The sequence below is a fragment of the Siphateles boraxobius genome, unplaced genomic scaffold (assembly GCF_051911475.1).
Source record: "Siphateles boraxobius isolate OS27281-9 unplaced genomic scaffold, OSU_SipBor_1 3, whole genome shotgun sequence".
NCBI classification, from domain to species: Eukaryota; Metazoa; Chordata; class Actinopteri; order Cypriniformes; family Leuciscidae; genus Siphateles; species Siphateles boraxobius.
The window spans coordinates 1,532,021-1,546,410 of record NW_027508919.1 but is presented as its reverse complement, the minus strand read 5'-3'; the positions used below and the strand labels follow the sequence as shown (position 1 = coordinate 1,546,410).

Here is a 14,390-nt window from a genome sequence, read left to right as displayed (position 1 = left end):
GTAATTTCTGCAAAATGCCATGCTTCTACAGATTTGTTATGTCATCGCGCAAAACTTGTACAGTACTTTGACAACTTTGTCTGATAGTATTGTAACAGCTCGATAGGAGCTGTTCTCTGCTTTGGACCTGAAATTAGATGCAGTTTATTGAGAGTTTTTCTAAGGGGTGAATTCAAATGTTTTTAAACATTTGTCACTTGCATATGACGTTCTCCCCTTGCTCGTTATCATTTCATGTTTTGTATTTGCATGGCTGTTTTATTCGTTTATAAAATATAGGGCTAATATTTTTTTTTAACATTTTAAAATTTCAAGAAAACGCAAATGAGCAATTATTGCTCTCTCAGCCTGACCACATATAAATACAAATGAAGTGATTAGTTCCTTGATATTAAAGCTAATGATATCTTCTCAAAAATGTTCCACAAATAATTTTAATAGATCGATGGGTTGTGTGATGTAATTGTTGCTGGTTTGATACGTCTAAAGCTGTTAAATCCTCTAAGACACTTGTCTGATAAACATGGGTTTTTAGAAATGGCAAAAACAGCTTTTCCATGGTAAGTTGCGAGAAAGAAATGATGGCATGGCATGCAATCTGTTTGATTTAATAAATTGAACTAAACTGATCTAATTTAAATTAGGTGAATATCCTGTTGATTATTAGTAAATTTCCTATTGATTATTAGTTAATTATGATGGTTGGTGTTGTTTGTTTTTATAATACAACATTTCTACAGAAATACACAAGTATAGTCGCATGCAAGATCGCTTTAGTTCTTGATAAAAGAGAACAACGCGTCTCTATTTGTTATTTCCGACTTCTTATATAGTTTTTGCTTATCTGTGTCGTTTTTCACAAACCTCATGGTGTCATCGTTGTACAAGGAAAGCGTCTATTCGCCCTGCCCCCCATATTCTAGTTTGCATTATGCAGGTTGTTCACCGCAAAAGGAGGATGATATTTGTTTGAATACAGACAAAGACAGAACTGCGTAATGCCTTTTCGTGCTTCACTTTTGTTTGTTCGGTCAATATGAATCTATAGGCTATTTATAATATAGGTAGTGGCATTTACTTCTGGATTTCGCTATCGTTCGAAATGGATGCTGGAAGACAAAGGTGCAAAGGGGAGCACTGGTGGATGATTATCTGTTTTATTCTGTGCTTTGGGAAGCAGCTTTCAGCTCAAATAAGATACTCTATTCCAGAGGAGGTCAAAGAGGGATATGTTGTAGGAAATATCGCCAAGGATTTGGGACTTGATCCGAGCACTTTGATGGACAGACGGTTCCGTATCGTGTCTGGATCAGATGAAGCGCTTTTCGTGGTAAATCAGAACAATGGTGTCTTGTATGTTCAAAGGAAAATTGACCGAGAAGAGCTGTGTGATAGTATTGGAGCATGCTTGATTAACCTTAAAATAGTGGTGGAAAATCCACTCGAGATCCATTACATTGCCGTTGAGATAATTGATGTAAATGATCACGCCCCTACATTCACAGAAAAAGAAAAGCTATTAGAAATTTCAGAACACACGTTTCAAGGAACGCGTTTTCAGCTGCAAGCTGCCAATGACCCTGATAGTGGAGTGAATTCTGTGCGCTTGTATAAATTAAGTCAAAACGAGCATTTTGATTTAGAAATAAGAGACAGGGCAGAGGACAAACTGCCTTTTCTGGTTTTACAAAAGCCCCTTGACCGTGAGCAAAATGCTGAACACAATATAATTTTAACAGCAATAGATGGTGGCAATCCGCCAAGATCAGGATCACTAAACATTACAGTACTTGTTCTTGATGTGAATGACAACCGCCCTGTATTTAGTCAAGATGTTTATTCTTCAACACTGCATGAAAACGTGCAAAATGGAACTTTAGTAATGACAATTCTTGCAAGTGATTCTGATTACGGTCCAAATGGTGAAGTGTCTTATACCTTTGGAGGGGCTAACAACCAGAATATTTTTAGCTTGGATAGATTAACAGGTGAAATTCGTGTTGTAGGAGAGGTAGACTTCGAAAAGAATAATGTTTATAAGTTGGATATACAGGCATCTGACAATGGGCAACCACCTTTGACCACTGACTGTAGAGTAATTTTAAAAATACTTGACATAAATGATAATAAGCCAATCATAGAAGTGACGTCATTGTCGAAGATCGTGCCTGAAGATTCCAAGTCTGGTACTGCAATCTCCCTCATTAGTGTTACTGACAGAGACACTGGTGTTAACGGAAAAGTTGTGTGCTCACTCTCAGAAAATGTTCCATTTGAAGTAAAACCATCAGTTCAGGACAACATGTACTCCTTAGTGACTAAAGGGGTCCTGGATCGTGAAACTGTGTCACATTATGAAATTACAATAACAGCGACCGACTTGGGTCAGCCTCCACTGTCATCCTTTAAAACTCTGAGCGTGCAGGTGTCAGATGTTAATGATAACCCACCTGAATTTAGCCTAAATCCTATTGAATTATATATGATTGAAAACAATAATGCAGGCGCTCCCATTCTCACACTGAATGCTTTTGACAAAGACCTAAATGAAAACTCTGTGATTTCATATCAGATTATTAAAGGAAATGGGACACAAAGTGACATGACACCGTTTTTAAATACGAATTCTGAAACAGGCGCAATTTATGCACTTAAAAGTTTTGATTTTGAAACTACCAAAAAGTTCCAGTTTCATGTGCTCGCTAAAGACTCTGGAAGTCCGTCTCTGAGCAGTAACGTGACAGTGAATGTGTTTATTTTGGATCAGAACGACAACGTTCCCGTGATCTTATATCCAGTCAGCGCTAACGGTTCTGCTGAGGGTGTGGAAGAGATTCCCCGGAATGTGAACGCTGGTCATTTGGTGACTAAAGTCAGAGCCTATGACGCAGATATAGGATACAACGGCTGGTTATTGTTTTCACTGCAGGAAGTTAGTGACCACAGTCTCTTTAGTTTGGACCGCTATACAGGACAGATAAGAACCCTTCGCTCATTCACAGAAACAGACGAGGCCCAGCATAAACTGCTCATACTGGTCAAAGACAATGGGAACGTTTCACTCTCAGCAACAGCGACTGTGATTGTCAAAGTTGTGGAGCCCAAAGAGGCTTTTGCAGCTTCTGATGTTAAAAACACAGTAAAGGACGAGGAGGAAAACGACGTGACATTTTATCTGATCATCACTTTGGGCTCGGTTTCAGTGCTTTTTGTCATCAGCATCATCGTGTTGATTGTAATGCAGTGCTCTAAATCTACAGACTATTCGTCCAAGTATTTACAGGACGCAAATTACGACGGGACTCTGTGTCACAGCATCCAGTACAGATCTGGAGACAAACGGTACATGTTAGTTGGACCCAGAATGAGTATCGGCTCTACAATAGCGCCAGGCAGTAATAGGAATACTCTAGTGATACCAGATCGCAGGAGGAGAGATTCTGGAGAGGTAAGGCTGGCGGATTTATTCATTTTGCACTGTTTGATTTAGATTTATCAGTTGTATATGAAACTTTTTTTGTCTTTTCATGTTTTGAAATGGCTGTAAAACATTTGGGGTATTTGTTGTGTGTGTTTACGTCAAGGTGGATTTGAGAGTCAAATATGACCACAGAACTATTTTCTCTTGTAATAAAACATCAAATGTTATTAACATCCGTTGTAGCCAGGGTGTCACATATAGTCTAAGAATATAAAAAGGTTGAGTGCACTGTATATAAAGATTTTTCGAAATACTAAATAAAACAGATTATTGGAGTACGTTTTATAATTTCAGTCTTTCTACTTAGTCAATTTCACAATCAATGGAGAAACGGCAAGCAATATTAAAATTACGCTTGATTTTTTTTTACACATTTCTGAGTGAGTATTCTTTCTACACTAATTTTATTTTTCATTGTATCTGTGGCTGTGAGGAGGGATACAATTATTTCGATAGTCCACTTTAGACATTCTACTAACTATAAGTAACTTTGGAGCTACATGTCAACTAACTAACGTTAGAGTATTAGTAGACTGTCTGCTTAATATCTGCTAACTCTTTATTGTGTTGGTCCCCCCAACAGATATTCTACTGACTATAAGTAACTTGGCAACTACAAGTCAACTTATTCTCCTAACCCGAACCCGAACCCCTAACCATAACCTAACAGTCCACTGACTGTCTACTACAGCCTTCTAATACTCTAATGACAGTTAGTTGACATGTAGTTGAAAAGTTACTTATAGTTAGTAGAATGTCTAAAGTGGACAATCGAAATAAAGTGTAAACATAATTTCTGTTTTGACGGCCATGCGTGACCACTGATAAAATAAAGAGTTTTCTTAAACGATCCATGTCCTTTGCAGTTTCGTGATGTAGATTGTTTTTTTTTTCAAAAACAAATCCACTCCACATGGTGTCAGTGTTACTCTAGGTTACTGTCTTGAAGCAAGCCCTTCCCCAGCAGGCGTCATCTAATGAGAAACATAACCGTGTTTTGTGCAGAGAGAAGGGTCAGCATAACTGCGTTCAAATCAGTGGTAACTAATAATTTCATCGTATGCCGTTTTTGATAATGCACACGATATCAGAGACTAGAATAGGAACAAATAGTGTTTCGTGAGAAGAGCATTTGTAATCCGAAATTATTCAATTATATCTTTATTTGCGATGGATGTCAGAGGACAATGGAGCAGACGGCCGAGCTGGTGGATTACACTTTCTTTGCTGTCGTGCTTCGGGAATCTGGTTTGTGCACAGATAAAATACAATGTCCCGGAGGAAGTGAAAGAAGGATCTGTTGTGGGGAATATTGCCAAGGATTTAAACCTTGATGTCAGTAATTTGGCGCACCGACGGTTTCGTATTGTTTCTGGACCTGATGATGCGCTTTTCCAGGTAAATCAGAACAATGGGGAACTGTATGTCAATAAGAGAATCGACAGAGAGAAGCTGTGTGATGGAAACACTGTTTGTTCGATAAGTTTGAAATGCGTTGTTGAAGACCCGTTAGAGGTGCATTACATAGAAGTTGAAATAACTGATGTAAACGATAATCCACCCATTTTCCCGAGATCCGAGCAGCAATTTGAAATAGCAGAGCATACGCTTTTGGGAACCCGTTTTCAAGTCCAAACTGCCAGAGATCCTGATCTGGGAATGAATACGGTTCGATATTATACATTAAGTCAGAATGAGCTGTTTGATATTGACATTCGAGAAAGGCATGCAACAAAAATACCATTTTTAGTTTTAAAGAAAGCGCTGGACAGAGAAAGACAAGGCAAGCATAGACTCACATTAACAGCCAAAGATGGTGGAAATCCACCGAAATCAGGGACTCTGAACATCTCTGTTATTGTTCTAGATATAAATGACAATCGACCAGTCTTTAGCCGCGACTCCTATTCTGCAACAATCCTGGAAAATACACCTCTTGGCACTGTCGTAATTAAAATAAACGCAACTGATTTAGATGATGGAATAAATGGGGAAATCGAGTACTCGTTACGCGAAAATTTGGATGGAAAAATCCACGACCTGTTTAAGCTTGACAAGAACACGGGCGAATTACAAATTAAAGGGAACATAGACTTCGAGGAAACTGATGTCTTTAAATTAGACGTGCAGGCATCAGATAAAGGCCTGCCTCCACTTATAACTGAAGCAGAACTCAACATTAAAGTCACAGATGTTAATGATAACTCTCCTGCAATTGAGATAACATTACTTTCTAGTGTTATATCTGAAAATGCAAATCCTGGAACGGCCATAGCCTTAATCAGTGTTTCAGACAAGGACTCCGGTGTCAATGGCAGAGTCATTTGTACATTACCCGAAAATATGCCATTTGAGCTGAAATCATCATTTAAAGAGAATATGTATTCATTAGTAACAAAGGGGCGTTTAGATAGAGAAGTTACTTCTAGCTATGAAATCACTGTAACAGCCACTGACTTAGGACAGCCACCTTTGTCTTCTTTTAAAATATTAAATATACAGGTCTCTGATGTAAATGATAACTCCCCACAGTTTACCCAAAACAAATTTGAGATTTATTTATCTGAAAACAATGCCCCTGGTGCTTCTATATTCTCTGTCACTGCTTTTGATAAAGACTTAAACGAAAATGCTGCAATAACATATAACCTAAATCAAGGTGATTTGACACCTTTTCTAAATATTAATTCAGAAACGGGTATTATTTATGCACTAAAAAGTTTTGATTTTGAAACTCTTAAAACGTTCCAGTTCCATGTGCTCGCTAAAGACTCTGGAAGTCCGTCTCTGAGCAGTAACGTGACAGTGAACGTGTTTATTCTGGATCAGAACGACAACGTTCCAGTGATCTTATATCCAGTCAGCGCTAACGGTTCTGCTGAGGGTGTGGAAGAGATTCCCCGGAATGTGAACGCTGGTCATTTGGTGACTAAAGTCAGAGCCTATGACGCAGATATAGGATACAACGGCTGGTTATTGTTTTCACTGCAGGAAGTTAGTGACCACAGTCTCTTTAGTTTGGACCGCTATACAGGACAGATAAGAACCCTTCGCTCATTCACAGAAACAGACGAGGCCCAGCATAAACTGCTCATACTGGTCAAAGACAATGGGAACGTTTCACTCTCAGCAACAGCGACTGTGATTGTCAAAGTTGTGGAGCCCAAAGAGGCTTTTGCAGCTTCTGATATTAAAAACACAGTAAAGGACGAGGAGGAAAACGACGTGACATTTTATCTGATCATCACGTTGGGCTCGGTTTCAGTGCTTTTTCTCATCAGCATCATCGTGTTGATTGTAATGCAGTGCTCTAAATCTACAGACTATTCGTCCAAGTATTTACAGGACGCAAATTACGACGGGACTTTGTGTCACAGCATCCAGTACAGATCTGGAGACAAACGGTACATGTTAGTTGGACCCAGAATGAGTATCGGCTCTACAATAGCACCAGGCAGTAATAGGAATACTCTAGTGATACCAGATCGCAGGAGGAGAGATTCTGGAGAGGTAAGAATAACCAGTTCATTATAATTACAATCACTGTGCTAATTTTAAATTTGTATACGTTATAATTGAAAATTGTATGCTTTTATACAGTTATGATGTCACAGCACAAAATCTCGTTAGTTAACATACCTTGTTTGATAGCTTTGATTTTCTGACCGTGTTGTAAATAACCGCAGTTTGCAGGGAGCTGTTCGCTGCTTTGGTGCTGAAAGTAGATGCAATTCCTTTAGAAAGTGAGTAAAGTGTGAAAAAAGTGACACGTGATGGCCAAGTATGGTAGCCCATACTTGGAATTTGACCTCTGCATTTAACCCATCCAAGTAAGTGCACACACATTAGGAGCAGAGTAGTGAGTAGTGAACACACACACACTGCAAACGTGGATACACACACCTGGAGCAGCGGGCAGCCTTGAGGGGCGCCCGGGGAGCGATTGGGGGTTTGGTGCCTTGCTCAACGACACCTCAGTCATATTCCTGCCGGTACTGGAATCGAACCAGCAACCTTTGGGTCACCAGTTCAACTCTGTTACCATTAGGCCATGGCTTCATCGTCAAATATGTAATTTCTGTGACATAAAAATGCTTAAACGACTTTTGCATGTAATGAGGACATTTTAAAAAGCATCACTATAAGTCGTTCAAACTACTGAACAGATGTAAACTTTACATAACTGAAATGTACATTTAAACATAAAATAAGTATATTTATAACTGTGGGTGGTGCATTTGAACAAATTTTTTTCAAGTATTTTTAACCACTTGGTGTCACGGAGGAGGAGGAAAGATTCTGGAGTTAAGGAGTTTTGTAAAGTATTTTTGAAGATTTGAATTGGGGCTTAAATAAATGTGAATAATTTATTGCGGTTTGCAGACGTTTTCACAAAAATGCTCTTTAAGGTGTTTTCATCACACTGCACGAAACTCAATGTGTTGAACAATATTTATTATTTATTTTATTTTATTTTGGAGATGAACTGTTTATCGCTTTATTTGAAGCAACGTGAAGCATACTAAGACATTTATTCCCATTAAAATAATTGATTCCCATATATCCATATTTATTGGTTAAACTTTATTTCGATAGTCCACTTTAGACATTCTACTAACTATAAGTAACTTTGCAGCTACATGTCAACTAAGTCTCATTACAGTATTATTAGACAGTAGTTGACTGTCATTAGACTGTTAGGTTAGGGTTAGGTATTAGGGTTCGGGTTAAGAGAATAAGTTGACTTTTAGTGGCCAAGTTATTTATAGTCAGTACAGTGTCTGTTGGAGGACCAACAAAATAAAGTGTTAGCAAATATTAAGCAGACAGTCTACTAATACTCTAATGATAGTTAGTTGACATGTAGCTGCAAAATTACTTATAGTTAGTAGAATGTTTAAAGTGGACTATCGAAATAAAGTGTTACTATATTCTACAAAATGATAATCAGCTGCCTTGAAAGGTCTAATGCTCCACTCGGTGTCAGTGTTGCTCTAATTTTTGTTTGCCTGTTTTAAGTCCGGCCCATGATGATGACACACACGCTGTATAGTCCTTTTCCATGGGGATGGTGCGATCTGAAAAGGCGTTTAGGCGTGCGATCTGTCCTCCGTGTTTATTAAGGTTTTCGTTTAAATATTTTTCATTACAAATTATATGATTTAGGCCTACTGTTGTTCGAAATCGCCAAGGATATATTTCTGGCGGTGTCTCTGTAATCGTTCGCCATGGAAGCCAGAGAACAAAGGCGCAGATGGGAGTATTGGAGGATTGCTTTGTTTTTCTCCTTGTTTCTGGGTTTTGGACAGCAGGTTTCAGCGCAGATAAGATATTCTATCCCAGAGGAATTGAAAGAAGGATCCGTTGTTGGACATATTGCTAAGGATCTTGGTCTTGATGTCAGCAATTTAGCTAAAAGGAAATTGCGTATCGTGTCTGGCTTAAAGGATGCTCTTTTTCAGGTAAATCAAAATAATGGCGTCTTATATGTCCATAAGAACATTGACAGAGAGGAGCTGTGTGATGCAAATGGCGCCTGCTTGATTAATTTAAAAATGGTAGTCGAAGATCCCTTGGAAATACATTACGTTGGAGTACAGATAACCGATGTTAATGATAACTCGCCCACATTTACAGAAGAAGAGCAGCATTTTGAGATTGCGGAACACACACCCACAGGGACACGTTTCCAAATACAGGCAGCACGAGATGCTGATACAACAGTAAATAATGTCCGGTCATATAAATTGAGTCAGAATGAGCATTTCGAAGTTGAGACAAAGGATAGAGATGAGGAAAAAATACCGCTTTTAGTTTTAAAGAAAGCACTTGACCGGGAAAACGCAGCGGAGCATAGATTAATTCTAACTGCAATCGATGGTGGTAATCCACCACGGTCAGGAAATCTTAACATAATTGTTACTGTTCTTGATGTTAATGATAACCGTCCTGTGTTCAGTCAAGACTCGTATTCTGTAACAGTAAAAGAAAATGCTGCAATTGGAACAGTATTGATACAACTTAACGCAACTGACTTGGATGAGGGTTCAAATGGTGTTGTAGAATACGCATTTGGAAGGAACTTAAAGCGCAAAGTATACGATCTATTTAAACTAGATCGTGCAACAGGAGAGATTCAGATTAAAGGTGAACTGGACTTTGAGGAAACAGAGGTGTACAAATTAGACGTACAGGCATCAGATAAAGGCCAGCCTCCATTGATCGTTGAATCTGTCGTTACTATTAAGATAATAGACATAAATGATAACGCTCCTGAAATAGACTTAACCTCTCTTTCCAGTGTTGTTTCTGAGGACTCTAAACCTGGTACTGTAATTTCATTGATTAGCATCAGTGACAAAGACTCTGGTATAAATGGGAAGATTGTACCAAGTATTTCTGATAGTGTTCCTTTTGAGCTGAAACCATCATTTCAAGAGAATATGTATTCCCTTGTAACGAAGGGAAAACTGGATCGAGAATTCGTGTCCCATTATGACATAACAATAACAGCTACTGATTTAGGACAGCCGCCTTTATCTTCCTTTAAATCTGTGAGCGTGCAGGTATCAGATGTTAATGATAACAGTCCTGAATTTTCTCAAAATCCGCTTGAATTATATTTAGTAGAAAATAACGCAGCTGGCGCCTCCATACTGTCTGTGAGCGCATCCGATAAAGATTTAAATGACAACGCAATGATTACTTACTATATTATTAGAGGGGATGCTGCACAAAATGATATTGCCTCATTTTTGAACATTAACTCTGAAACGGGGGTAATTTACGCCTTAAACCGTTTTGACTTCGAAGTAATTAAAAAGTTTAGTTTCCAAGTTGTTGCAAAGGATTCAGGGACTCCTCCCCTTAGTAGTAACATGACAGTGAACGTATTTATTCTGGATCAGAACGACAACGTTCCAGTGATCTTATATCCAGTCAGCGCTAACGGTTCTGCTGAGGGTGTGGAAGAGATTCCCCGGAATGTGAACGCTGGTCATTTGGTGACTAAAGTCAGAGCCTATGACGCAGATATAGGATACAACGGCTGGTTATTGTTTTCACCGCTGGAAGTTAGTGACCACAGTCTCTTTAGTTTGGACCGCTATACAGGACAGATAAGAACCCTTCGCTCATTCACAGAAACAGACGAGGCCCAGCATAAACTGCTCATACTGGTCAAAGACAATGGGAACGTTTCACTCTCAGCAACAGCGACTGTGATTGTCAAAGTTGTGGAGCCCAAAGAGGCTTTTGCAGCTTCTGATGTTAAAAACACAGTAAAAGACGAGGAGGAAAACGATGTGACATTTTATCTGATCATCACTTTGGGCTCGGTTTCAGTGCTTTTTGTCATCAGCATCATCGTGTTGATTGTAATGCAGTGCTCTAAATCTACAGACTATTCGTCCAAGTATTTACAAGACACAAATTACGACGGGACTCTGTGTCACAGCATCCAGTACAGATCTGGAGACAAACGGTACATGTTAGTTGGACCCAGAATGAGTATCGGCTCTACAATAGCTCCAGGCAGTAATAGGAATACTCTAGTGATACCAGATCGCAGGAGGAGAGATTCTGGAGAGGTAAGAATCACAAGTTCATTATAATTACGGTCACCGTATTGCTTTGATATTTTTTTTTTTTTATCAAGGCGGGCGATTAATTTAAATTTCTTTTGATTATTTTTTTTATTTTTTTGCGTTGTTGTATACAATTATAAACTCATATACATTTTCACCTACAAGCTACAAAATATGTTATCATATATTACTGATGAGTTAATGGCAAGTTAAGAAGTTGGTTTGATTGTTTCGCAAAAAAAGTATGTGCATAATGTCTAAACATTTGATGTTATTCGAAGTAGTGACAAAGTAGAGGGAGCTGTCCGCTGCGTTGGTGCTGGAATTATTTGCGGTTCCCTTGGAATGGCCAATGTTTAATACATTAAAAGTGGCTTTATTGTGCTCACACACACTTGTCTACACAAGTTGCTTTTGGGTGTTATTTATGCGATTTATAAAATGATGCAGATAGGTTTAGTGTACCACTGAATGTAATTATTTTAAGCTGTTTTGTACACAACTGATGTGCTTAACTAACTGTTTTTGAGGACTTGTCTCTCTGTAGACCGCTCGATGTCACTGTTGCTCTAGTATTTGAGGAGCATATTAAGACCTGCCCTTGATGATGACGTGAAACGGACTGTATTGTTCGTCACATTTGCGAGCTGATGAACAGCATAACGGGCTGCTAACCGTATTCACAATGGATTTATTTTGTTTTGCACGATCTATCTAATACTATATTGTGACTTCTAATCACCCAGCATATATTGAATATTGGAATAACGGTGGAGTAAACACTCGCCATGGAAGCCGGGGGACAAAGGCGCGGATGGGAGTACTGGTGGATTTCTCTGTGCTTCTCTTTGCTTGTGAGCCTCGGTCAGCAAGGTTCAGCGCAGATAAGATACTCTGTTCCAGAAGAGGTGAAAGAAGGATCAGTCGTCGGAAATTGTGCTAAGGATTTGGGTCTTGATGTCAGTACATTAGTAGAAAGACGGTTCCGTATTGTGTCTGGATCGAATGACGCTCTTTTCCAGGTAAATCAGAACAATGGCATCTTGTATGTGGATAAGCACATTGACAGAGAGGAGGTGTGTGATGGAAATAGTGCTTGCTTGATTAATTTGAAAATGGTTGTCGAAAAGCCTCTCGAGGTCCATTATGTGGAAGTTGAAATAACAGATGTGAATGATCACGCTCCGTCTTTCCACGATAAAGACTTCTATCTAGAGGTTGCGGAAAACACTGTAACTGGAACACGATTTGAACTTCAAACTGCTCGAGATCTGGATGTGGGAGTTAATTCAGTTCGATATTACCAGCTGAGTAAAAATGGGCATTTTGATTTGGAAATCAAAGATAGTGTATACGGAGATAAAAACCCTTTCTTAGTTTTACAGAAACCATTAGACAGAGAAACCACTCAAATACACAGGTTACTGCTGACTGCAGTAGATGGCGGAAGTCCACCAAAATCAGGCATTCTTAATATCACGGTCTTTGTTTTGGATGTAAATGATAACCGCCCCATATGCAGTAGTGATACATTAACAATAACATTGCTGGAAAATGCAATTATTGATACTGTAGTGACAATTATAAATGCAAGTGATGCAGATAGTGGTCCGAATGGTGAAGTAGAATATGCATACGGTAGAAACATGAAGCCAAAAATACGTGAGATATTTCAATTAGACCAGGCCACTGGTGAAATACGTGTTAAAGGCCTGATTGACTTTGAAGAAAATGAAATCTACAGTTTGATAATAAGGGCATCAGACAAAGGGATTCCTCCTTTGAACAGTGATTGTCAGCTTATCATTAAAGTTGAAGATGTAAATGACAATAAACCAGAAATACAAGTAACATCTCTTTCAAATGTAATTTCGGAGGACGCAAAAATTGGAACAGTTATTTCTCTTATAAGTGTAAGTGATAAAGATTCTGGGATTAATGGAAAAGTTGTGTGTCGCCTGTCTGACAATGTGCCATTTGAGTTAAAACCGTCTGTTCAGGATAACATGTATTCCCTTGTGACGAAAGAACGCTTAGATCGAGAGTTAGTTCCCGAATATGATATCAAAATAACAGCAACAGATTTAGGTAACCCTACTCTGTCGGCTTTTAAAACTATGTTTGTACAGGTGTCAGATGTAAATGATAACATCCCAGAATTTTCTTCGAGTCCTCTTGAGCTTTACTTAACGGAAAACAATCCTCCAGGCGCGTCTATATATTCTGTCAGTGCCTCAGACAAAGATATTAATGAAAATGCTGCCATAACTTATCATATCATAAGAGGTGGAGGGACACAGAACGACATGGCATCTGTCATGAATATTAATTCTGAGACTGGTGTTATTCACGCGCTAAAGAGCTTTGACTTTGAAATTATAAAAACGTTCCAGTTCCATGTGCTCGCTACAGACTCTGGAAGTCCGTCTCTGAGCATCAACGTCACAGTGAACGTGTTTATTCTGGATCAGAACGACAACGTTCCAGTGATCTTATATCCAGTCAGCGCTAACGGTTCTGCTGAGGGTGTGGAAGAGATTCCCCGGAATGTGAACGCTGGTCATTTGGTGACTAAAGTCAGAGCCTATGACGCAGATATAGGATACAACGGCTGGTTATTGTTTTCACTGCAGGAAGTTAGTGACCACAGTCTCTTTAGTTTGGACCGCTATACAGGACAGATAAGAACCCTTCGCTCGTTCACAGAAACAGACGAGGCCCAGCATAAACTGCTCATACTGGTCAAAGACAATGGGAACGTTTCACTCTCAGCAACAGCGACTGTGATTGTCAAAGTTGTGGAGCCCAAAGAGGCTTTTGCAGCTTCTGATGTTAAAAACACAGTAAAAGACGAGGAGGAAAACGACGTGACATTTTATCTGATCATCACTTTGGGCTCGGTTTCAGTGCTTTTTGTCATCAGCATCATCGTGTTGATTGTAATGCAGTGCTCTAAATCTACAGACTATTCGTCCAAGTATTTACGGGACGCAAATTACGACGGGACTCTGTGTCACAGCATCCAGTACAGATCTGGAGACAAACGGTACATGTTAGTTGGACCCAGAATGAGTATCGGCTCTACAATAGCGCCAGGCAGTAATAGGAATACTCTAGTGATACCAGATCGCAGGAGGAGAGATTCTGGAGAGGTAAGAATATTTCAGTTAATTTTAATTACGTCACCGTATTGCTTTGACATTTAAAAAAAAAATATTATTCGTTATAACTAATTTCTGCAAAATGCTATGCGTTTAAAGAGCTGTGATTTCATAGCGAAAAGACCTTTTCAGTACTTTTTGACATCTTTGTCTGATCGTATT

The 14,390-nt window shown here is 39.0% G+C and overlaps 1 protein-coding gene and 2 pseudogenes across 3 annotated transcripts; all 3 read left to right on the top strand.

The window, feature by feature from the left end:
• Positions 1-983: 983 nt before the first annotated feature.
• LOC143756643 (protocadherin alpha-8 pseudogene) lies at positions 984-3,490 on the top strand (annotated as a pseudogene). The gene has a single exon (XR_013210306.1). The product of XR_013210306.1 is annotated as a protocadherin alpha-8 pseudogene (transcript).
• A 1,161-nt stretch (positions 3,491-4,651) lies between these two features.
• LOC143756642 (uncharacterized) lies at positions 4,652-11,647 on the top strand. Its single transcript, XM_077247207.1, has 3 exons — positions 4,652-6,991; positions 8,704-11,070; positions 11,615-11,647. Exons 1-3 carry the CDS (start codon positions 4,652-4,654, stop codon positions 11,645-11,647), a joined length of 4,740 nt encoding a protein of 1,579 aa, XP_077103322.1.
• Positions 11,648-11,791: 144 nt separating this feature from the next.
• LOC143756641 (protocadherin gamma-A5 pseudogene) lies at positions 11,792-14,273 on the top strand (annotated as a pseudogene). The gene has a single exon (XR_013210305.1). The product of XR_013210305.1 is annotated as a protocadherin gamma-A5 pseudogene (transcript).
• Positions 14,274-14,390: the final 117 nt, after the last annotated feature.

Bases quoted from the DNA above. Each gene is read 5' to 3' on its own strand.
- LOC143756642 (XM_077247207.1), top strand. From the start codon at position 4,652: ATGGATGTCAGAGGACAATGGAGCAGACGGCCGAGCTGGTGGATTACA. The intron at 6,992-8,703 runs GTAAGAATAACC...TCTCTGTAATCG, and splicing joins GGAGGAGAGATTCTGGAGAG to TTCGCCATGGAAGCCAGAGA. The intron at 11,071-11,614 runs GTAAGAATCACA...GTCTCTCTGTAG, and splicing joins GGAGGAGAGATTCTGGAGAG to ACCGCTCGATGTCACTGTTG.